Genomic DNA, 25,222 nt, shown 5'->3' with positions numbered 1-25,222 from the left:
ACGGAGCCATATTTTGATCCTGTTGTGTTTTGTGGTTTTTTTTTCCTACTGCATTTATAGTATTTAATAGTTAGCTTTTCATACTAGGATTCTATCATACAAACTGAGAACCATCAGGGTAACCATCCTCCCGGTCCCCAAGTCTCAAGGAATATCAGCTTTAAATTATTTTGCATACAAAACATGCCTGGGGACCAGCATCTCTGAAATGACACATTCCAAAGGGGAATTAATGTTTATTCTTACAGGTATCCAGCAGTGTAGCAGAACACCTGGCCCACTCACTTCAGGACTGCTCCAACATCCAGGAGATTTTCCAAACACTCTACTCACATGGATCTGCCATCTCGGAAAGCAAGATTCGAGAGTTTGAGGTGGAAACAGAACGGCTGAACAGGTAAGGAGAGATCCTATGGATTTGATTCTGGGGCAGGGAGGAGCTGCTACTCCTCTCTTTCCAAAGATCTGTTCAAGGTGGTTTATGTATTGTGACATAGAGCAACACTCTCAGGTTGCTGGGGTTGGAAGTTCCCACCACCTTGGTCATCAGAGGAGTGCTCACAATAGTCTGAGCTGCCATCGCGGCTGTGGCCTGGGCATTCACATGGTCCACATGCTTAGAAAGGTGCTGTACTTGCTTCACTGCTCTGCTGTCCCATTTTAAATTCTTAACACTGTTGAACAAGGGAGCCCACTGTTTTGTTTCACCCTGGACCTTGCAAATTACAAAGTCCTGGGAGCAGTCCATACAGAATGGCAAGTAGGTCACAGGTGGCTGCCAAGCATGCAGGCCTGTGCTCCAGAGAACCACAAAAGGAAGTTCTGGAATGTTGAGTCAGCATCCCAGGGGCACCTGGAACTACTGGAACCAGCAAAGGCAATCTGGTAGAGCCATTCCAGATCAGACCTGCTGGACTATCTGTCCTTGCTCTTCCTGAGGGTTGCCTAATTTTATTTATGTTCTTTGCAGATGTGCTCAGTCTTGGCTCCCTACATCCTATCCTAACTGTCTTTACCTAGAGTAATTTTACCATATACAGACCCCATTTATGAAATCTTTTCAAGTCTTGGAAAAGAGGTAATTTCAGTTTGCCCTTTTGCCTGCTGGCAAAGACTGTCTTGTGTGTCATCCCAGTGATGAGGGAGTTGCTAACAAAGCAAAGGAGAAGGACCAGGCCAAACCATGGAAACCATCCGGCCTCAGAATTGGCTCTGCAGTGCAGAATGGACTGTTGAGTCACATCCAAGTGTGGTATGGCTGCCTTGACCTACCAATCTTTAGTGGGACAGCACTGTAAGAATTTGACAGGCTTATGAGCTAACCAGGAAGAAATATGTCTACCATTCCCCATCCACCATTGCTTAATTCCATTCCCCTTGTGTATGGCAAACCTGAATAAATTGAATTATCATGTTAGTCCTCCCTGATTTGAGGCTGTTTAATATAGTTCTTGAGAACTAAGGTAATTGGCAATCTAGGTCATTTTAAATCTTGAAATTAAATGGTTTCCTTATTAAATCCAAAATACTTAAGAGTGATAATCCTGATGATTACTTCATGGCAGTAAAGAAGCAGTCTTTTCCATATCACTGGGCTGGGAGTGCTTAAAAATTGAATCAGATATGCCCTTTGCAATTTAATGAAGTCAGATGCCTTCAGGGGGACCCGGGTTTAGTGAGGATCTCCTCTCTACTGATTCTGAGATTTAACAAGTTGGCATTGTGGCTGAACTTGAATAGGGGAGTTGCTTTCTACTTAGTTATATGCACCCAAGAGATACCAAAGGGGGAAATATTTTGCTCGTAGCTCATGGTATTATGGTGTTCAACAGCTTACAAAGGACTCTCACAGACAGCCACTTAATCCTCAACCTGTGAGGGTAAAGTAGTCCCTTTTGCAAATGAGAAAACAGACTTTGAAGTTGCAAGTCGAGTGACTTGCCTTAAATCCAGAGCTATTAAGTAGCCGAGATCGAATTCCAACCCCTACCCTTTGACCTCACCTCTGTTGTCATCTCTGTGATCCTAGCTGCTGCAGGAACCTGGGGGTGCTTAGAAATAATCTACCAGTATATTCTGATGTCTGCTCTTTTAACTACCTACCTCAGAGGTGGAGGCCTATTACTCTCAAAGTATGTTAGCCTTTAATTTCATGATTGGCGGTGGGGGGCGTCATCCCTACTCACCAAAATGTTTTCCTTCTTTGACAAATCTGTGTTAAGCATCTACTGTATGCTAGGCTGTGTGGCATGCAAAGCAAAGCAAAACAGATCAGGTCCCTTCTCTCTTGGAGCTTGTATTCTGTTAGGGAAAATAAACCAAAGAGAAAACAAGTAAGATGATAAGAAAGATACAAGAATGAAATAAATAGGACACCAGCAGAAGCTTGGGGAGGGTTTATTTTTTGATGGGTAATCAGGGAAGGTGTCTGAAGAGGGAAGGCTTACATTAAGATTCACTTTAAAAAACAATAGCCGTACGGCAAACCGATGTTCTTACGGCCACTTAACAGCCATGAGGGGAGAAAGAGGAACTGTCCAAAGGCCGGTGGAACTGAAATGGAGTAAGGGGAAGAAGCTACACAAGACAAGTTGGCAGAGAGCAGGGGCTGGCTTCGGTGTGGATTTTGATGCCATGGACACATTTTACTCCTTATTCTAAGTGTAATTGGAAGTCATTAAAGGGTTTCGAATATGGGAGAACAAGATCTGATTGACAGAGTGGAAGCTCACCCGGCTGTGGAGAATGGGAAAGGTGGGGTAAGAGTGGAAGCAGCAAGCCAGGCGCAGTGGCTCATGCCTCTATTCCCAGCACTTTGGGAGGCTGGGGTGGGTGGATCACCTGAGGTCAGGAGTTTGAGACCAGCCTGACCAACATGGAGAAACCCTGTCTCTATTAAAAGTACAAAAAAAGGCCGGGCGCCGTGGCTCACGCCTGTAATCCCAGCACTTTGGGAGGCCGAGGCGGGTGGATCACGAGGTCAAGAGTTCGAGACCATCCTGGTCAACATGGTGAAACCCCGTCTCTACTAAAAATACAAAAAATTAGCCGGGCATGGTGATGCGTGCCTGTAATCCCAGCTACTCAGGAGGCTGAGGCAGGAGAATTGCCTGAACCCAGGAGGCGGAGGTTGCGGTGAGCCGAGATCGCGCCATTGCACTCCAGCCTGGGTGACAAGAGCGAAACTCTGTCTCAAAAAAAAAAAAAAAAAAAGTACAAAAAATTAGCCGGGGAGGCATGGTGGTGCTTGCCTATAATCCCAGGTACTTGGGAGTCTGAGGCAGAAGAGTTGCTTGAACCCGGGAGGCGGAGGTTGCAGTGAGCCAACATCACGCCATTGCACTCAAGCCTGGGCAACAACAGCGAAATTCCATTTCAAAAAAAAAAAGTGGAAGCAGCACTATCTTTGCAGTGGGCCAGGGCAGCTGTAGCGGGATGGGTCCAGGGAATTCATGCACGGCATGTGCGGAGCTGAAAGCAGTGGAGACTGTAGCTGGGTTCCACCTGGATGAGAGAAAGGGACGGTCTCAAAAACATTCTCAGGGTTGTAGTGCAGGGGTGTCCAATCTTGGAAGAAGAGAAATGTCTCAGGCCAAACATATAATACTCTAACACTAATGGTAGCTGATGAACTAAAAAAGACCGCAAAAAAATTTTCATTGGGCAGGCTTGGTCTAGCATGTAGTGTCGGGTAGATGGTGGTGACATTTACTGAGATGGAGAAGATAAGGCAGGACGAGGTTCAGGGAAAATCAGGGATCCCACTTTGGAATGTTAAATTGGAGGTGGCGATGTGACAACAAAGGGAACTGTCAGGAAGGCAGCTGGATTGTGAGGCTGGCCCTAGAAGAAAGCTCTAGGCTAGAGAAAGTCATGGGACTGGATAGAAATTGCCCCTAGCGTGGGAGTGTTGATAGCGGAGGGGACCCTAGGACAGCCCCAAGAGAATGCCAAGCCTTACCAGTTTTATAGAGAATGAGCATCTAGCAAAGTAAAGAAAATAGCTGCTAGGACAGGAAGAAAACCAGCAGAGACCCACCATGGCTTTAGGGCGGGGAGCTCTTTAAGAAGGAAAGAGTAAGCCGGGCTCAGTGGCTCACGCCTGTAATCCCAGCACTTTGAGAGGCCAAGGCAGGCAGATCATGAGGTCAGGAGATGGAGAGAAGTCTGGCCAACATGGTGAAACTCCGTCTCTGCTAAAAATACAAAAATTAGCTGGATGTGGTGGTGCATGCCTGTAATCCCAGCTACTTGGCTACTTGGGAGGCTGAGGCAGGAGAATCGCTTGAACGAGGTAGTCAGAGGTTGCAGTGAGCCGAGATCGTGCCACTGCACTCCGGCCTGGCAACAGAGCGAGACTCTGTCTCAAAAAAAAAAAAAAAGAAGAAGAAGAAGAAGGAAAGAGTAATAGGTCAGTAGGGTGTTGCCTGAGAAGGACGCTAAGATGGGTTTGGCCACATTGAGGTCTAAGAGTTGGTTAACGGCTTCATCTAATTAGCAGGGACTGAATGTAGACTGGAGCAAGTCGAAAAGTAAATGAGAGAACGAGGACTCTTCAAGAAGTCTTAATATGAACAGGGGCAGAAAAGCATTCTCGTAGTACCTTACCTTGAAATGACCTTGGAGTGGCCAGAGCCTGGCAGCGTTCTTAGTTCCACACTCACCAGGTGTCTCCCATGTTGGCAACTGTCTTCGTACTCTGCTCTGAGGTGTGAGTCTAAGATTTTTCCTTGAAGCTAATGGCTTCCAAACCCCTTAACATTTCAAATCATTTGCATTTTGGTGTGTGAAACTCTTTCTCTTTAAGACTTAATGGTCAGAGTACTACAAATAGATGTGTCCCATGGAAAATGAATTGTGGCATCGAGAGCATCTGTGCCCTAAGATGGAAAATGGAAAAGCTAAAGGATTGTATTTTTCATTTGTTCGCTGACTTTGCCACAAACTCATTTGCCCTGAATCTACAGTTGTGAATCCTATAAAACTTCCGAGTTCCCACTGCTTATCCTACCACTAATTAGAGTTGCTCGGCTCTGTAACCTGAAAGGAGATTTGGGTACGTTCTGCAGCTCCTGGTCCATGTCCCGCTTAACGGCCACCAGGGCAGGTTCCTATTCGCTCACTGATTCATCCTTTGGTTCTCTCTGTAGTTTGTGATTATGAGGACAGGATCTGGGGTCATACTATCTGATTCAAACCCCAGGGCAAGATACTTAATGTTTCTGGGCCTCTATTTCCTCATCTGAGAAATGGGAATAACAACACTTAATTCAAAGGGCTACCGGGAGAATCACCAAAGCAAAAGCTTAACAAAGAGCCATGACTGCTATGATGCTGCTTTTCATCCCTGCATGCGGAGGGTGACTTATCTAAGCCCACCAGACGTTCCCCATGATGGGGGCCTGGAGGTTGCACAGCTGTCGCCTTTCCTTGGAGTATTCCCCAGAGCCTAGCACTGTACCCTGCTCGTGATAGACCTGCAGTGAACGTGCCAACAGCTGGGTGGGAAATAACCCAGGGGCTTATTTTTTATTTCTAATTCACACCGAGTTTAGTGATACTTTTATGTAGAGTTGCTGATTTGACAAAATACTGTGTCAGTTACTATTCTGACAAGCCCACATCCTAACATGCTTTTCTGGCCTGAAAACAAACGGGACAACTGAAATATTGGCAAATGAATTATAACCCTAGTGTGAAAGTGACTTTTGTTGTTTGCAGCCGCATTGAGCACCTCAAATCCCAAAATGACCTCCTGACCATAACCCTTGAGGAATGTAAAAGCAATGCCGAGAGGATGAGCATGCTGGTGGGAAAATACGAATCCAACGCCACGGCGCTGAGGCTGGCCTTGCAGTACAGGTAGGGAAACAGCACGAGACACACGCTGGATGTTTGGAGCCACTTCCGTGTAGAAATGCATCCAGAGTAAGCTTCAGAATAAAAGCAGAAATAAGCTTTTAGAAGGCATATCTAGGGGTTTGGACCAGAAAATATCATTTAAGAGTAATGAATAGGATGTTAGTACACAGGTATGTTCCTCCTCACATATTCACCTCAAATATAATTTATTTAAGTACTGTCACTCAAAATATCAATTTTTGTGTTACGTATTCATTTGTTCTTGCGATTTGTATTCATATTCATTGTTTACATTGTTACAAATCTAGTGCATTCTGTTTCTTCATTTTGTCATAGTTTTAATATGTTGCTTTTGATAGTCTCTATTCTGAATGGCTGTAACCCCTGCATCGAGTTTTTATATTGTTATTTTAATTACTCTCTTTTCTAAAAGACATTTAGACTTTTAGTATTAAAAATAATTCTCTGATGAATAATTTAATGCAGATAAGATCTTCATTCTTTTGAATGTTTTCCTCTGGATAAAATCCCTGAAGCACGAACGGTAGGTCAAAGGATAGGAATATTTTCCTGGCTCTTCAGGCGTGTTGCTGATTTTTTGTCATGAAAACAAGCCAGTTTAAATAACTACAGTTCAGTCATTGGTGAACAAGTGGTAATTTGAATGGACCATTTTTTTTTTCTGCCTCATCACTTTGAAATTTATCTGTTTTGAAGTTACTGCTTGTTTAAAGCTGCAAAACTATGCCTTATTATTATCATCATGGGGTCCTTTTATTAGTGTTACCACTTAAGCGTATTTGCCAAGGCCTCGGAGTAGTTGACTGTATCGTACATTAGCATCTTCTGAAAAGTTCAGTATTGTTTTAAGAAACATTCTTGTTTATTCAGGAAATAATCAAAGCAAAATAAATGAGAACAAAACTAGAGAGCAATCCTTCTGGTTTACAGACACCGAAGCAAGCAGATAATCCATCTGTGATAACCCTTGAAACTGGCTGCCGTCCACCCACAATTTGCCTTTGAGCAGAAAGATCTTTCTCCATATTAGTACACCTCATGGATAAGGAAATGTCCTCACATCTCTGGAGTATGAACTGCCCTTGAAATGAGGAGTTGGCAGCACCTAGGGCTAGCATTTCAGCCCTTTGTCTTAACTCTTAGTGAAGGACAATGAAAATAAAGGCAGTCAAAACAAATGGTGTGTGGTCTAAATAAAGCACCATATCCCCTGTTCGGCCTGAAGAAGCTGGACAATTACTTGCTTAAAGAGGAAATGTTTCTACTGCAGGCATCTTATCTGGAACCCTGAGGATGCCGTGCACATGTTTCACCTCCTCTTGTGTGGACTTGGTCCATGTGGGTCTCAGGCTACAGCAAAGGGACTGTTCTTTGATTCAGTTTTACCTTGTTTGCCCGATGAAGGACGGGCACAAAGAAGACTTGATTGTGTTTCCTCCTCCTTGAAATCCAAACTCAAACTGCTAGAGATTTTGTGAAGGCCTAAGAATGTTGCGTGAGGCATTTTAAACACTTACGGTTTTATGAGAATCTAATAGAACTTTTCTGTGACGATAGAACTGTTCTCTATATGCACTGCCCAATATGGTAACCACTAGCCTTGTATGACTATTGAACATATGAAGTATGGCTACTGCAATGGAGGAATGGAATTTTTCGTTTTATTTAGCTCAAAATGTTTTCAATTTAAGTAGCTATTTGTGGCTAGTAGATACTATACTGAATAGTGCAGATCTAAGTCAAAATCATCTCCTTGTGGGATGTTATATTAGTTACCTATTGTTGTATGGCTAATCACTTACTGCATCACAGTTTCAAGGACCTGGGAGTGGCTTAGTAGGTGATTTTGGCTCAGAGTCTCTTGTGAGGTTCTGGTCAAGCTGTCAGCCAGGGCTGTGTCATCTGAGACGTCAGCGGGGGGCTTAGAGGATCTGCTCTAAGAAGGCTTACTCACATGGCTGGAGGCTGGAGGCCTTAGTCATTATTCCCGACATGGGCTTCTCCACAGGGCTGCTCGTGAGTCTTCACAACACAACTGGCCTGCTCCAGAGAGGATGGTCTGAGAGAGAGTGAAGTTAGAGAGTGACCAAGATGGAAGTCTGGGTTTTTTACTGAGCTAATTTTGGAAGTGACCTGCTATCGCTTCTGTCACACAGACCAACCCTGGTACAGTGTGGATGGGGGACAGCACAAGGGTGTGGACACCGGGGTGTGGGCTCAGCGGAGCTGTCTGGAGCAGCCTATCACAGGGAATCACATGGTCCGTTCAGCTGCTCACTGAAGGGATGACACATGGCCTCTCCCACCTTCACTGTTTCTCTTGTATTTTTCCAGAACCTAGTTAAAAGTTTAAAAATAAAAAGGTGATAGCCCCTGGCCCTGTCCTGGGAATATGCATGGGTGGTTTCCTTGCCTGTGTGGAGAGTGAGGCCGAGACAGCACCTGAGCTGCCTCCTGGGCAGGAACCAGCGGTGCTGCATTGAAGGTGCCCGCTGTTCCCTGCCAGGGCTGAAGCCACGTGTGCTTTGTTTCAGCGAGCAGTGCATCGAAGCCTACGAACTCCTCCTGGCGCTGGCCGAGAGTGAGCAGAGCCTCATCCTGGGGCAGTTCCGAGCAGCGGGCGTGGGGTCCTCCCCTGGTAAGTGTCTCCGGAGTCCCTCTTCCTCCTCTTGTCGCCCTGCCTCCTTTTCTCCTGCCCCTGTCTCAGCGGCTGGCATTGACTCATCTGACAACACAAAATTTGGTTGTCAAGTGCGTTTTTCGTTTTTCCTCATGACTGAGTGGGTAAATTGTTTATGTTGAATGCAGCAAGAACTGGAGTGGAAACAGAATTACTGACAAGTTAAAACAAACAAGCCTTCTTAGGAGCGGCATTCTCCTGGGCTGACAGTGGGGCCAGATGGAGCTGGGGCCGCATCAGCAATGAAAGGGGCCAGTGTGGCTGTAGCCGCCACTGTGATGCCAGTTGTCAAGGTGCACACTGCTGCCACGTGGCCTTCACCTCACCTCGCTTCATTGGTCCTATCTGATTGGAACAGACACAAGCATGTCGTTCTAGGAAGCAGCAGCATTTGCTAAAACATGGCCCGTGATTATGGCTCTGAGCCTGCAGTGATGTGAGGAGGACTGCACTAAAAACAGTGCTAAGAGGAAAGGGAGACCCAAGGAGAAAGGTGGCCATCTCTCTCCAGGTGGAACTAGGCCCTGGCCACCCCTTTAGCCTTCAGAGAGGCAACAGCAAGTAAACAGAAAGCCAAGGTGACCAGGTCACTCCAGAGTCAAAGATGGGCAGGCCAGGCATTCCCACGTGCGGTGGCCAGGTCTCTGTCATGGACCGGCTTTCTGCCGTGAGCTTCCATTAGGACTTGTCCGTCGAGGACGCACCTTGCAAAGAAGGTCACCATCCAGGCTCCTTCTGAATGCACCCTCCTGTCCTCCTTCCCTGCTCCTCCCCCCTTGCCTGGGGGCTCGCTTTTGCACTGAACACTCACATGTGTTTCATCCTTCAGTTTTGACTTGCACAGGAATCTGAAGCAAATCTGAAGGAAGGGAAGCATCCTGGGTATTAATTTCCTGCTTCATATCCAAGTGATCCAACAAAGGAGCGCGCCTTCATTTGTATGGGAGCCACGCTCTGCTCCTCCCTCTGGTTTTTTTTAAATAGTATTACCAGCCCAGCCTAGAAGTAGAAACTCTGCCAGCATTTCCATTAGAAACCTCATTTTTCAGGGTCTTTTAACTGAACCATAAAACTTTATTCCTCATATGAAACAGATTCTAAAATGATCTTGGCCTGCTGTCAGGTTTTTTTTTAAAAGTAATATATGTATTAAAAACGATAAATTAAAGGAAAAAAGTCATTCATCATATTTCCAGTTGGTATCAGAGGAATGTCTTAACCTGTTCAGGCCTCACAAGGTACCTTTCGTAAGGCTTGTACCTACTCAGTGCAGTTATTTGGTTTAGGAGCTGAAAGAGCGTAAATAAATCTGCCTTTTAAATATCCAAAATCAGTAATGAAATGCTTTGTATTTACCTAATACTGGGAAGCTCATGTGTACCTTTATAAGATGAGCCAGTCAGTAATGTCATGCCTACTTCCAAATAGCAGTCAGCGGTGAGATGTATGTAAAATGTCTTATTTGTAGAGAGAAGACAGGCATGAAGGCTGTCAGAGAAATGACAGGAGGGAGTTCCAGAGATTTTTGGCCTGCAGAATGGGCCCACCTCATTTCCTGCCCACTCTCCGGTGCTGAGGGCAGGCTTGATTTTTAGCAGTTCCCCCTCAAGCCTCGCCCTTGCATTCTGCTGTAGCAGTGGCTGGCCCGTCACTGCCCAACCATGCCGTAGAGCTGTTGCACAGCAAAGCAAGAACTCATTTGTGACATGCACCCACAGTGTCTATAATTGTGGGTCTTTTCTCTTTGTTTCTCGTTGATGTCACAGGCATGGATTCTGTTCATTTTTTCATTCATAGATGCTTTAGGCCAGTGGTTTTCAAACTGTGCCCTGGGAAGCTGGAGGAGTTTCTTTAGGCCTCAGCAGTGGGGTTGGAGGGTGAGACTCTGAGTGTGTCCCCCAGTTCTGCCCACTTCATCCAATTCCGTGTTTACCTTTTTTGTATGTTAGGAGAGAATTTTGTATGCTTTGGCATGAGATTTCATTTTAAAATATTTGGAAGAGCGTGGATCTGTGCTGTATAGGTAGCAAACCAATGATTTGTTTAGCCAGCACGGTTGATGTTTTGTTTTGCTTTTTTAAGACTTTGTTTTTTTAGAGTAGTTTTAGGTTCACAGCAAAATTGAGAGGAAGGTACAGAGATTTCCCATATGCCTCCCCCAGCAACATGCACAGCCTCCCCCATTTTCAGCATCCCCCACCAGGGTAGTATAGTAGTTACGAGTGATGAAGCTACAGTGACACATCATCATCATCACCCAGAGCCCATCGTTTACATCAGGGTTCACTCTCGGTGCTACACATTCTATGGGTTTGGGCCAATGTATAATAACGTGAGTCCACTGTTAATAGTATCATACAGAGTAGTTCACTGCCCTAAAAGTTCTCTGGCTCCACCTGTCCGTTCCTCCCGCAACCCCTGGCAACCATTGTTGTTGCTGCTGTTCTTGTTGTTTTGGAGACAGGGTCTTGCTCTATTACCCAGGCTGGATTTGAACTCCTAGGTTCAAGCAGTCCTCCCACCTCAGTTCAGCCACCCATGATCTTTTCAATATCTGTATAGTTTTGTCTGTTCCAGCAAAGTTTTTAAAACACAACAGAAATGTGAAGATTTTGGGCAGGGTCTTCACTGCCTGGTGTGTGGGGGTGCCCACCTCACCCGAGTGTTCTGCACTAGCCCAGTTACCTGGCTCCTGGAGGCATTTGAGTTCAGCACAATTACCAAGCCAAGAGCAGGGGCGGGGTGGCTCGGGTACATGTGATACGGAGCTGATCTAAAGCTCTCGTCTAAACCGTTAGTTTTGTCTCTCTTGCCCCCACACAGGGCTCTAACCAAAGCTACAGACATATGGAAGGATGGCACAGTTTTGCCCCACTTTCTCCCTCCCTCATTCACAGGGAAGTGCCAGTGCACAGAGGAATGACCAAATGACTTGTGACTGAATGGGAGGAGAAGTCAGGAGGCTGGATCATTAGAAAAATCAGAGCATGTTAGAGCTGGAGACAGAAATATGGGGATCCCGATGGCTAACACCTGCATTCGTCCGTGAGGCCAGTGGAGCCCAGAGAAAGAGCAAAGAAATACCTTCCCACATTCAGCTTCTAAGCGACAGTGGCAGGCCCAGAGCACAGATCTTCTCTTCAGCTGGGCACTGCGAGTTCCCCTCCACAGTGCCACCTCTGCCCTAAGTAACTGAGAGTTAATTATGCACAGTCACTCCCAGACCTGCCTTGTCCAGGCCTATGTTGATTAATCCGTTGTCTTCTCTGCCACATAGGAGACCAGTCAGGGGATGAAAACATCACTCAGATGCTCAAGCGAGCTCATGACTGCCGGAAGACAGCTGAGAACGCTGCCAAGGCCCTGCTCATGAAGCTGGACGGCAGCTGCGGGGGAGCCTTTGCTGTGGCCGGCTGCAGCGTGCAGCCCTGGGAGAGCCTGTCCTCCAACAGCCACACCAGGTAATGCTCAGCCTTTCTGCCCCGAGGTGGGCACATGTCCATGTGGCATCTGTTCACAGGACTTGGTATGCAGTGACCCAGCTATTGGGAACTGTGTGGCTTGGGAAAAGGCACACATGGCTTCTGGCTTGCAGCCTGCTCCATCTAAAAAGGAATCGAAAGATCAGAACAGAAGAGCTAGAAAGTGGCCCTCTGATTTTGCCAATGTGGAAACTGCGGTCCAGAGAGGAGTGGTTTGCTGTGGAAAGTGGTAGAGATGGAATGCAAACCTACCTTTCTGTCAGATCCATTTCTCCCGCATTGTTCTGTTCTCCATTGCTTTTTAATTCTTGATTTCCAGGAAGCACTTGGGATAGTCAAGACCTGTTTGCTGCAAATGGCCCCTCTGGTCCCAAGGCCCAGCCCAGCCCATCCTAGTTCCAGATGCCACTCTCCCATCCTCTTGCGCCTCCATCCTCTATAAGCTCTTCTCAGGCAAGAGCCTCTCTTCCTGTCTCTTTTGCCTCATGGAGTGATGCCACATTCACAGCATATGCTTATAGGCACTCAGTCATGACTGGAGGTCAAGTTCACTGCTTATGAATCTAGGAAACTAAAGTGGGTGCTTGAAAAAGATGAGAAAGAAAGCAGTGAAGACTTGCTGAGCATAATTTGCTGAAGTCATTTGATTATTTTGGATGGTAGTGGAGAGTCAGAATGAAATCCTTTCGACTTACCTTCTCATTTCCTGCCACCAAAGCCCTAAAAACATGAATGCCTTCCCTTTATTTACCAGTCCTCAGTCTAGAAGGCACTTTGTTAGAGATTCTTACATAATTGCCAAATTGTGAAAGACTTGGAAGGGTAACTCACCCCATTTTCACAGGTGAGAAAACCTTGGCTCGGGGATATGTCAGTGACCTGCCTGATGATAAGAGGGAAACCTGGGCGGGAACGCGGGATTTCAGCACTGAGCATATTGTTCTTCTCACACTGGATCTCATGACATAGCAAAACAATGTCTACTTGCAGACTAAGTGACCAGAGCCGCATAAAGATAGATAGACTATGGAGAGCCAGAGGAGAAATACTGATGCTTTCTTGGTGCTGGAAAGCAATTTAATGTTCCCCTCTCTCTTTCCCTCTGGCTGGACCCACCATCTACCTCAGTGTCTCCATTTACCTGTAGTGGCGCAGGTGTCCCAGGAGAGAGGACAGGCCCAGTAATGTGCTCAGCCAGGTGCCCACAAACACAGGGGACTTGATTCTTCTTTACTTTGGCAACAGTTGTCTCATTCAGTGAAGCACAGATCATAATTTTTTTTTCATAAAACGAGATTCTACTGTGTAAACACAGAAAGCAGATGCTCTTCTTAATGACTTTTCCAGATGTGTATAATCTATAATTTGTGTGTTTATTTAGTATAGAAACATAGTTCCCATGTCAGTGATGCTGTGCTGTTTTACTAGTGAACATAAGAATTTGCCTGACAGGAAACGTGTGCTGTTTCAGTAGCTTCTGAGGTTTGTGCTACAGATCATTTGCCCAAACCTCCCTATCCCCAAAAAGAATGTTACTGTTTTATTCTGAATCAGAGACAAATTTAGAACCAATCAGGAGTGAAGACAATGTTATCACCATTTATTTAGCTTTTGAATATTTGTTAGAAGTTCTTGAACTTACAGGTGAGCCTTGATTTTGAGACTGTTTTCTTAGAGAAATTTAATTTGGGATCCTATGTTTCTGCAGATTGAGATAAATTCAAAACACAGAGTCATTATTTCCAAGGATAACCTCACCAAAGAATGGCTCTTAAATTGATTTCAGTCTCAAATGAGTCTTCCCATCCAAGTACAGAGGTCTTGAGCTCCAATTTCACTCAGTTCTCCTTTAAAAACTCACTTTTACCCTCCTGCCCAAATCAGAGCAGCTCTGAGTGAGCACAGAAGAGCCACACACAGGGCAATCATTTGTCACTCCACATTCTTAGAACCTGATGCAATTTGACTGCTTTATGTTAAACATGGGTTTAGAATCAAGTCCCAAACCACCAGACCCCTTTCTTAACTAGGGTAATTATAGTAATTTTGTTTGTAAATCTTGCCATTCTGGCTCCGACATTCCCCCATGTCAAGTTTATGAAAATAAAGAAAAGCATCTTTCTGAGTTGAAGCTTTATGTGGCCCAGCAAATCACCTTTCTTTCCGCCGTAACCACCAGTATAGAGAGTTCTAATCAGAACATCTGTGAGCTGCACCTCAAAGGTTCAGGAAAGGAATGCTGAGTATCAGGCCTCCAGTGGCATTTCTGGCAGCCTGTAGGCAGCTCCTAATGACAGGAGAGTGAATGGTTTTAGAGAGGAGCGGGAGAGGGGTAGTTAACCAGCAAAGAGAATAAAAGTGATAACCAGCTCTTGGTTGACTTGGCAGAAGCCCAGGGTTGGTGCTACTTCATTTTTGAAAAGTACAGCCATGGCCTCATCAGAAAGTGTAATAGTCTTATGGACAGAGTGACTAGGTTGATTGCCTGGATGGCTTTATCAACATATCATGACAAAGAGGCACATGGACTAACGCGTTGGGAAGTGGAAGTAGGAATCCTTAGTCAAGCCCACTGTCTGCGCCAAGCCTCACAGTGCATCTCCTGTGCAGTGTAGTCACCGATCTCAGTCCACAAAGGAACTGTGGCCAAGACGGGATCGGCCACAGCAAGTCTGCACTCTGAGAGACTGAAATTGACTCCCTTGTCTCAGCACCAGATGGGGATCAGGGAGAGCCGTGAGAATGGTGGTTGCAGCCTTGCCGTGAGCCTCCGGGTACCTCCAGCAGTCAGGGTGCTGCCTGTCTGGCCACTCACTCTGGAGTATAATCCTCAAATTGGACTGGACGGCAGCAAGTGCTCAAGTGATGCCCAGCTGTCACTCTCTGAAGTACTCTGGATTAAGATAAAGTTTCACTGGGGCAGAAAAAAAAAGTTGAGGAGAGTGAAATTATGTCTATTGAAAGGGTGAGTGTTTTGAAACAGTCACCTAGTTAGGACAGGCCTGTCCTATCTCACCATCAGTAAGCTTCAGGGAACGAGAGACTAGATCTGGCTGACACAGTCATCTTTACTGAAGAGAGATGCTTTTCCATCCATGTGTCAGGAGAGTCTGTCCAAAGTCCTTGGGGACAAACACTTACTGGTGTGAGTGAGCTCTGCAGACGAGCCCAGACACATCCTTGACATGACAGCATATGATAGATAAGTCCTCCTGCTCAAATGTCCTCATCACTTACCTTTTAGGTTCTGTGAGAACTAGGTATAGATATGAAATGCGCTTTTTTCAAGTGAGATCTATCTTCTTGATTTCAAAAGAACTGTATGCTTGTTGTAAAAATAAGCAATTAAAATCCCAGCATTGCAAAATGCATAGGATAGTAAAATTTTCCGTTCTAGGACTCTCACTGGAAAGGACATTGGGAACAGTTTGGGGTATATGCCTACAGATTTCACTGCATTTTTTATTAGTTAAGATGCATGGTTGCAAAGAACAGAAACATGCTCAAATAGCTTAAATGGAAAGGGGTCTTACTGGAAGGATATCAGATCTCTCACGCACGAGCTGCATACCTGGGCAGAGGGCTGCCTAAGACAGAACAGCAGCAGACCCAGGCTCCGGGTCTAGCCTGTATGGCCCTTGCATGCAGCCTACATTCTCCTTCCTGTTTTGTGGGGCAGCCTTCCTCAGGTGACAGATAATCAACCCACCACCTGCATTTGTACACAAAGCTGGCTGGTTTCCCTGGTGTCAAGTAAGAAAATCCTGAGAAAGGGACATCTTGCCCAGGTGGGCTGTGATGGCTATCCTGATCCTCTGTGACCATGGCAGCGCGAGGCCAAGGCAGTTTCCAGAGGAGCTTGGGGATGGAGAAGGAAAGGGATAAGTCTCAGCAGAAGAGTTTGGAAGGCAGGTACTTGGTGCGCCAAAACACAACATCTTTAAAAACATGACTACATCTCAATTTTTTTTTTTAAACAGAGTCTCAGTCTATTGCCCAGGCTAGAGCATGGTGGTGTGATTTGGGCTCACTACAACCTCCACCTCCCAGGTTCAAGCGATTCTCCTACCTTAGTCTCCCGAGTAGCTGGGATTACAGGTGCCTGCCACCACATCCAGCTAATTTTTGTATTTTTAGTAGAGACGAGATTTCACCATGTTGGCCAGGATGGCCTCAACCTCCTGACCTCATGATCTGCCCTCCTCGACCTCCCAAAGTTCTGGGATTACAGGCATGAGCTACCGTGCCTGGCTGACTACATCTCATTTGTAACCTAATGAGGATCCAATGATGTGGACTCTTGAAACATGCATTTTCCCCTTAGTGTTATACTCTTAGACATCTTCCTATATGTGTCATTCTTTCCAGTAGTTGCAGTTTTCCATTGGATGACAACACTGCTGTGTATTTGAACACTTTCCTCTGACACATCTGTATCCAGTTTCCACAATTACAACATTGCTGCAGCCACTGTCCTTGTCCTTATAGCTGTTCCTCTTGTGCAGTTTCTGTGAGACCAGTTCTAAGAGATGGAATTGGCTGCCTCAAAGATGATTAATGCTTCAAATGTCAAATAGCCCTCCATCCATCACCCAGTTACTCTCCTACAGCCATGGACACTGCAGCCAGGCTCTTTCTCCAGATCTGTGGCAATACTGGGTAGTACGTCTTTTTTCACAATTTGGCTAATCTGTCAGAAAAAACAAAAAACCTTATAATTTCAACTTGTACCTCTTTATTTTTAGTGGCATCTAAAGTCATTTATAATGCTTAATTTTTCTAATGCCCAGGCTGGAGTGCAGTGGTGCAATCTCAGCTCCCTGCCAAAAGAAACCTGGATGGTGTCTATCTTGGTGTGTTATGAGTAACCTTTATGACAGAACCTTTAAAAATTGCTGCATATATGCAGTTTTTCTTCTAAATATTTCTCTTTCTTATTTTGATTTCCACTATCAGCTAAATTCTTAGGAGCTTTCTGGACTCAAGCAGTTTTTGAGGACGTTCGTTGTCTGACAGCACATTTTCCCGTGCCCATATTTTGCTAGACAATCATAGGACTTTTTTGCTAGACAGTTGTAGGACTAATTATTATATAATCTACCCTCATTTAATGTGTATCTTCTCCCGGAGAATTCTGATAACCATTCAAGAGCATACAAATATAAGAGGTTTAGAGTTTGTTAAGTGTTTTTAGTCCTTTGCTACAAACTCAAAAAAGAAGGCATGGGGGTATACCCACAGCACAGCAGTAAAAGATACAGGCAAGCTGCCAAGGCTCAAGCTTCTGTAAAGGAATGGGGTCACTCAGGAATGACTTAAATGCCAAATATCACCTGGACTGACCCCACCTCGTTCAAATAAATTTCACACGCTCAGCAAAACAGATGCCCACCCCTAGGACACTTTCCTTCTAAAAATGAGCTGCTCCTTGATGGAAATCAGATCTCAGCTGAAGCCAGGTAAAGTGTTGATGAAAACTTCAGGAAAATGCCGTCACGGATTTTCAAGGCAAAAGAAACGACATATCCTTCTAACCTCTGCCAAAGCAAGCTGAGAAGGCTAAGAAAAATGAATTTTTATTCTAATGAGCAGGCTGGGGAGCTGTCTTGAGGAGAGATGGGGCATGGTGGAGAGGAATAGAAGAGAAAATGTTTGACATCAACAGCTGGTTTGAACAGCATCTCCCATAGCGGACCTGATAGGTGGAGGGTGGGTTGGCGTGAACAGTCTCGAACCAGCCAGTCCCACACTCCCACAGGGCTACATACAGGCCGGCTGCCTGTGCTGTGTGCTGGAAGAGCTGCTGGCAATGAACAGATGCAGAGGAAAGCCAGCATGACAGGAGCACCAGCAGTGGACCACAGAAAGCAAAAACCCACAAGTCCTGGACTAGCTCCTCAAGAAGCCAGCGTAAGACACACACACGTGTGGCTAGGGTTTTTGTCATTGGCCTTCCCCCACAGTCCCTCTCAGAGAATACAGACAGCCTCCCATTCTGGAGAGGAGGAATAATGCAGCCACAGAAAGTGATTGATTCTCCCTTCACAACTGAGATCATCCAGCATTCCAAGCTGGGAGAGTTAATGGATGACTTAACCCTCGCCCGGCAGCCAGCAGCAGGCCCTTGGGAGACCGCCAGCGCCTTTGTCTGTGAGGCCAGAGAAAAAGCCAGTGGCTTCCCCTCCTCTACCATTGTCATAATCATATTCCGCAGTGAAATGTGAAGAGCTCAAAGCAGAATTGTAATTAACCTCTCCTGATCTGTTCCCCGCTGCTGTCCTGGAAGCGGGAGAGGGAAGCCGGAGGGGCTGTGGGGTTTATCTTGAAATTAAACCTTCCTCCACTAAAAGCATTTTAAAGCTCTGTGCTTCCAACAGGGTAAGATCTGTGGACTGAGATCTTTTGTTACTTTTTTTCTTATTTCCTTCCTCTTTGAAACTATACTCATAGCAAAGAGGGTGACACAAAAGCCTTCCCTGCCTGGCATGGACCAGGCTCCCAGCCCTAAGGGTGGCCATACCTGGCAGTCTGCCTGCTCGAGTTCATGTTCTCCCAGACAGGGCTAGGTGATTTCTCAAGTCCACCCAACCACTGGTGGCTTCTGTTCTCCATGGGATGGAGGGATTCTGGATGACCTGCAGGTGGCCGACAGCTCAGGGGATCTCCGAGTCTGGTGTTGGGTGTTGTGGGACTTTTGGCAAAGCCATCAGGAAAGTGGCCACCCGTCCCTCCTCCTCCCACAGGACAGGTGCTGTGTGACAGCACCAATTGCCTGCTTCGGGGCCTGTGGTATCCTTTCCACAACTTGGTGAGGCAGGAACCCTTAGCATTCCTGTTTCCTGCAGCCCAGAAATATTGGCTGATTTACTCTGGGCCACAAAGCGAGGACGTGGCAGAGGAGGAACATTTATACAGGTCTGACTGACATCAGAGACCTGTTCGTAGACCCTGATACCTACCAGAGATGCCAGGAGCATCGTGGCCTCTACCTAGAAAACCTGGGAGCATCCAGTCACCTCGCAGGATACCGAGCAAATGCCCGCTTAGCCTGAGGGGTAGACCAGTGGTTCTCACACCTGAGCATGCATCAGAGTCACCTAGAGGATGTATTAAAACCAAGATTTCTGGGCCCTGCCTTCAGAGTTCTTGACTCTGGAGGTCTTGACAGTGGGCCCTGGAGAATGTGTGTTTCTAGCAAGTCCCTAGGGGCTGCTGATGCAGCCAGCCCAGGACCCCTCTTGGGTAACTGCTGGGGTAGACTAGTCCTGCTAAATGGAAAATCTGCCAAAATATTATCACTTCATTTCCTGCAGGGTAATTAGAGAATGCTAGCTTTCACTGCTTTTGGAATTTTGTGATTTTTACTTTAAATGAAAGTCAAAAAGTGTTTCAAGTATAAATTTATATTTCCCAAAAAGTAGTCTGAAGAAAATATACCACAATGTCTTGTGGGTGGTGGGCACACAGGTGTTGGTTATTCTGTGTTTTTCTGTAGGCTTGAAATTTTTCAAAATAATTTTTAATGAAAGGAAAGACTAGAGGGGTAATTAGCCCCACGCCCTGTGTCCCAGCTTCACAAGGAAGGATTTCATTCCTGAAACCTCCCAAGTAACTGAAAGAGAAGCGCTGCTGTCTCCCAGCACCACACTGTCTAAACACGCTGAGGCTGGGAGCACATCTCCACCCTCAGCCTGTGGAATGCTTGCGAGCAGTGCCAGCACTTGAGTTTGCTCTAATTTTGTTGCTCGTTCGCCTGTGGAACATTAGATGTCTATCCCTCCACATCAGTGTTGACGATCTGTGAAGGTGAGCTCCCGAGCTCTACTTGGGGGTTTTGTATGAGGCATGCCTGCCGCTGAGCTGGTTGCAGGCAGACAGGCCTTCGTTGAGATGTTGACGGTCCTTTGGATGCGTCCTGTGATGCAGAGCCCGGCTCCTCAGTGCCCTCTGCTGTTGGCGCGGTTTGCTCTCTTTGCACTTCCCTTGAGCTGCCTCGTTTCACTGTGGAATAGCCTGTGAAGTGTTCCGGCTGCAGGATGTTGCTGCTTCTTCCCTCTCATCCCTTTAAAACACAGCTTGAGGAAGCATAATGCTGAAGATCAGTAGTCATTTTTATCCTTCTCCCTGCCTTTCCTGCTCCCACCTTGCTTTAAACTTCTACCATCTCTCCCTGGAATTGTTGCTGTAGCTCCTGAGGCACCTCTGCCTCTTCCCTGGCCTCCCTGCATCTCTCTTCATCGTAGAAGCCAGAGGGATCCTATTATAACGCAAGGCAGATCACATCCCTCCCTGTTAAAACCCCCAATAGCTTCCATCCTAATCCTAGAGAAAAAGACACAGCCCTTATAAAATACTGTGTGACCTGGCACCTGCCCCCTCCCACACACTCCCTCTCTGACCATTTCTCCTTCTTCCTCTCCCCTGCTTGACTCTGCTTCAGCCACCATCTCGTTCTGCTGGCCACACTCCCTGCCTAGAGCCTTTGCATTTACGGTGTCCTGTAAGCATCCACGTAGCTCTCTCTCTCATCTCCCTAGGCTTCACCCTAATGTCACTGGATCACACAGGCCTTCCCTGCAGCGCAATCCAAATAATAACCCCATGCCCACTCTGCACTCCCCACGCCTCTTCCCAGCTTCAGTTTTCACCATCTCACGTGCTGTGTATTTCACTTCCTGGTCTCCTCTAATAGAATAGGAGTTTTCTGAGGGAAGGGATTTTTCCAGAACATCATAGTAGGCATTTTCATATTTTTTAAATAAATGAAGGAGAGCTGTGTTTATTGAGTGCTTACTATGTGCTGGGCACTGTTCTAAACACCTCTAATTTTTTTTTTTAACTTTTAAGTTCAGGGATACATGTGCAGATTTGTTACACAGGTAAACTCATGTCATGGAGGTTTGTTGTATAGATTATTTTATCACCCAGGTGTTAAGCCTAGTACCCATTAGTTATTTTTCCTGATCTCTCCCACCTCCCATTTTGTACCCACAAGTAGGGCCTATTGTCTGTTTTTCCCCTTTTTGTGTTCATGTGTTCTCATCATTTAGCTCCCCCTTATGAGTAAGAACATGTGGTATTTGGTTTTCTGTTCCCACATTAGTTTGCTAAGGATAATGGCTTCCAGCTTCATCCAAGTTTCTGCAAATGACATGACCTCGTTCTTTTTTTATGGCTGCGTAGTATTCCATGGTGTAGATGTGCCACATTTTCTTTATCCAGTTACCATTGACGGGGATTTAGGTTGATTCCATGTCTTTGCTATTATAAACACTTCTAATTTTACCTCATTTAATCTTTACCCTGACTTTATGAAGCATGTACTGTGATTACCTTTGTTTTAGAGATGAGAAGACGGGGAATATGCAAAGTGTATAAGATGCTCAGGTCACATGTAAAGGTAGCACTTTGCTGTTAGGGCTGTGCAGAGAATCAGAACCAATAGGAGATGGATCTGTATGGAGATACCTATACCTAGGTATAAAGAGAGAGTTCAAGATTGATCTCTTGATATAGATACAAAGTGTAAATCACAAACAGCGATTTATTTTAAGGAATTGGCTCATTTGATTGTAGAGCTGGCAAATCTGAAGTCTGCAGATCAAGCTGGAGACCCAGGGAAGAGCTGACATTGCAATCCTGAGTCTGAAGGCTGTATGCAGGCAGAATTTCTTCCCTATTGGGGAATCTCAGTCTTTTCCCTTAAGGTCTCTCTGATTAGATGAGGTTCACTCATGTTACGGAGATAGTCACCCTGTAATCTCTTGATTTTAATGGTAATCACATGTGAAAAACACCTTCACAGCAATGCCTAACCTAGTGGTTGACCAAGCAACTGTGCACATAGCCCAGCCCAGCTGACACGGAAACTTACCAGGCACAGCCTCTGAAGAGTTGGTGTTTAACGGTCAGGCTGATCTCGCTGGCCTTATCTCCAAGGGACTTCCCACCTGTCCTGATGGAACAGAAGGGGTGAGATGCAGCCCCAAAGGGTTTCTGGTGCTCAGGAATTTCCCATCCTAGAAGGGGTTCTCTAACCTGAGGACCACCCCAAGCCCTAGGGTAGCCTCTTCCTCCTGTGAGCAGCAAAGCTCCAGCCGTCATCTCGCTTCACCTTTTCTCTCCCCCGAAGCCTTGTCTTCGCAGCAATGTGTCATGTGTAAGAGTGGGGCTGCCCTCACTCACGTCCAGGCTGCGGGGAGGGGACTGCACCTGCTGAGTTGGGGTCCTGGCAGTTTCCCCTTTGCAGTGTGAGATGAGGGCAGGCCTGCCATCTGGCAGCCTGTGGAGGTCACTCCTGGCCCCTGGCATAGCTTCTATCTACAGGGGTCTTGGGACAAAGACAGGGCTGTGGGACGAGGCTGCAGCCCAAATCTAGTTGCACCTTTTCCAGCCGTGTGACTCAGCTGACCACTTAATGTCTCTGAGCTTCACTTTCCAAATCTGTAGCAACAGACATGACCACACAGCCTGGCCTGTTTTGATGCAAGGTCAGTAGGCCTCTGCTTATTCTTCTGGCATCTTCAGACCAGTTCCATGAGGTGTGAGTCAAGCCTAAGAAGGCCCAGCGCAAGTGCAGAGAAACTGCTGTCAGTGCACACTGGCCTCAGAGTCCCTGCTGAGGGGAGTGGGCCTTATTCAGAGGCACAGGGAGCAGCCTGCCCACTGCTGGGAAAGGCCAGAGCACACTTGAGAGCCATGGCCTCAGTCTTCCAGTGGTGCTCCCCCTTTCGTGGTGCTTTGGTCCCCTAGAAACCTTCCCGGGCCACCACAGGCCTGGGGTTCAGCTGGGGGTTCCTTCCTGATCACCATTCACCTTGGGTTGCCAAGGGCCCTTGGGCCAGCCCGAGTCCCTCTAGTGGACACTATACTCAGACTCTGCTGTGGAGGCCTGGGGGTACCCCCTCCCAGAGTGGTTATTGCTGTGTTATCATCCCTCTGATTTTCATGGTGAATGTTGCAAACAACAGAAGTAATCACAGCATAATAACCACCTTCAGTGCTGCTCTGCAGGGACAGCTGCCACAGCCTGGGATACCTGCACACACGTGTGAGTGTGTGCCACACATCTGTGGATCATGCCATAGGTGTTCTGTGCTTCACCCTTTGTTGCCGTAACAGATTTGCTTTTTAAAGTTCTGACCACATGAATATCATTTTTATTACGTCTTATATCTTTTATTTCCTCAAAATATCACCACCATTGTCAATATCACTGTAATTTTACATATTACAATGATCGCTGTAAATTCCATGTGATTTCCCTCCTTTTGATAGGGTGACAATTCACTAACCTATATTTTGGATTATATTTCTTTGTATGTGTATCTTTTTGCTTCTGTGGAATTATTTCCTTAGAAATTCGTCTCTAGAGTTCACAGTGTTGCGTCAAACAATGTAAACATTTCTGTTATTCTTCATACTTAATTTTCTCCTAAAAGGTGGTTTCGTTTTCCTATGCTGTGAAGAATACTTATTTTTGGATTACCATCTAAATAACACTGGGAAGAGGGAGTGTAGGGAAGAGTGAGGGAAAAGATCTATAAGCCATAACTTGGAATACCACAGGGTGGTGGGTCTTTTTCCTTCTTCTTCCTCAGCACAACCAGCTCCACAGCCAGTAGCTGTGACACCGAGTTCACTAAAGAAGACGAGCAGAGGCTGAAGGATTATATCCAGCAGCTCAAGAATGACAGGGCTGCAGTCAAGCTGACCATGTTGGAGCTGGAAAGCATCCACATCGATCCGCTCAGCTATGACGTCAAGCCCCGGGGAGACAGCCAAAGGCTGGACCTGGAAAACGCGGTGCTGATGCAGGAGCTCATGGCCATGAAGGTATGCGGTGGGCAGGTCCTGCGTGCTAGGTTGCCACCAGGAAGCCTTTCAAGGCAGGTCCAGCCCATAAGGAGGAATCGACCCTTCCGCGTTCAGTCACCTCTGCCCAGAGAAGAGCCAGACCCTTATTTGTAGACAGAGCTGATTTCACTGTGTCTGGGGGTCACTTAAGCTGGGTGTTTCTGGACAAGGCAGTTGAATTCTAAGGAATTTCTCAGGGTGTCCCAGCCCAACTTTGGACCCCTTCATCCTCTAAGAGAAGCCAGGTCAGACCTCTGCATGGTGGAGCCTCTGCCCGTCTAAGTTGACCCATTGGAATGCTTGGAAGTATGCCTTGGGTTACTGATGCTGCCGTTAACTCCCGGCAGGGGGAGAACAGGGTGAGGCCAGTTGCAGAGTTTGGCCGAAAGCCCTGGTTTCCTGACACCCCGCACCTTTGGTGCAGTGTCGAGCCTGCTCAGTCCATAGTGCCCTCCAGTGAAGGTGTACGGTGCTGTTCAGGTCAGTGTTTCAGCAGATGTGAACACTGGGCCCTTCAGCTGCAGGTGGAGACATCTGCCTCCTGGCATTTCTACAGCAGGGAGTTTTCTTGGAAAGCTGGGGTCCCCAGCTGGGAAGTGGTTAAACTATCATCCCTCAGCAGGACACCACTTTGCCTTTTTCTCTGGTGTGGAGTGCCAGGCAGTGGCCCTTCACCTGATACCTGCTCTCAGAAGGCAGCTGTGGTAGAAGCAAGACCATATCTCATATTTGTCCTTGATTCTGGGACAGAGTTTCAGAAACCCTTGGAGTTTCTTGCTGTGCTAGGAGTGTCTTCGTGATGCTGATGAGGTGACTTATGGTGGGCCCTAGACAACTTGAGGATGTGGACTGGTCACCAGAGGACCAGGTGTGTGATGGAGGATTGGGACTTTCAGCCACCTGACCTCCAGGGAGGGGAGGAGAGCCAGAGATTGAGTTCCATCCTGTGGCCAATGATTTCATCAGTCATCCCTGTATAATGAAGCCCTCATAAAAACTATGGACCTGAAGCTCAGAGAAGCTTCTTGGTTGGCGAACACATTAATGTGTCAGGAGGGACACACCGTGACTCAGTGGGGAGAGGGCCCAGAAGATCTGCGCTTGAGACTCTCTCAGCCTTCACCCTCTGTACACCCTTTATAATAAAACTGTAATCGTAAGGATAGTGCTTTCCTTCATTCTGCAAGATGTTTTAGCAAATTACTGACCCTCAGAGGGGTCATGGGTTCCCCCGAATTTGTAGGCAAGGCAGTCAGAAGTGTTTCAGTGGCCAGAGAGGCTCGTCCCGCTGGAGACTTGGGGCCGGCGTCTGAAGGGAGCG

The 25,222-nt window shown here is 46.5% G+C and overlaps 1 protein-coding gene across 2 annotated transcripts in view; it reads left to right on the top strand.

Annotated features, from left to right (window-relative positions):
• The window catches only part of MCC (MCC regulator of WNT signaling pathway), a 461,802-nt gene that overhangs the window by 407,479 nt on the left and 29,101 nt on the right, over window positions 1-25,222 (top strand). For both annotated transcript variants that reach the window (XM_012470094.3, XM_012470095.3), the window contains 5 exons: window positions 249-397; window positions 5,722-5,862; window positions 8,418-8,521; window positions 11,841-12,024; window positions 23,646-23,880. In XM_012470094.3, coding sequence (XP_012325517.1) covers window positions 249-397; window positions 5,722-5,862; window positions 8,418-8,521; window positions 11,841-12,024; window positions 23,646-23,880 — 813 coding nt within the window. The remainder of the gene's footprint in view (window positions 1-248; window positions 398-5,721; window positions 5,863-8,417; window positions 8,522-11,840; window positions 12,025-23,645; window positions 23,881-25,222) is intronic.

Source organism: Aotus nancymaae, unplaced genomic scaffold, assembly GCF_030222135.1.
Source record: "Aotus nancymaae isolate 86718 unplaced genomic scaffold, 86718_ANA_hifiasm-v0.15.2.pri h1tg000014l, whole genome shotgun sequence".
In the NCBI taxonomy this organism is placed as follows: Eukaryota; Metazoa; Chordata; class Mammalia; order Primates; family Aotidae; genus Aotus; species Aotus nancymaae.
The sequence above is the reverse complement of the archived record's forward strand: the minus strand, read 5'-3'. Positions and strand labels throughout refer to the sequence as shown.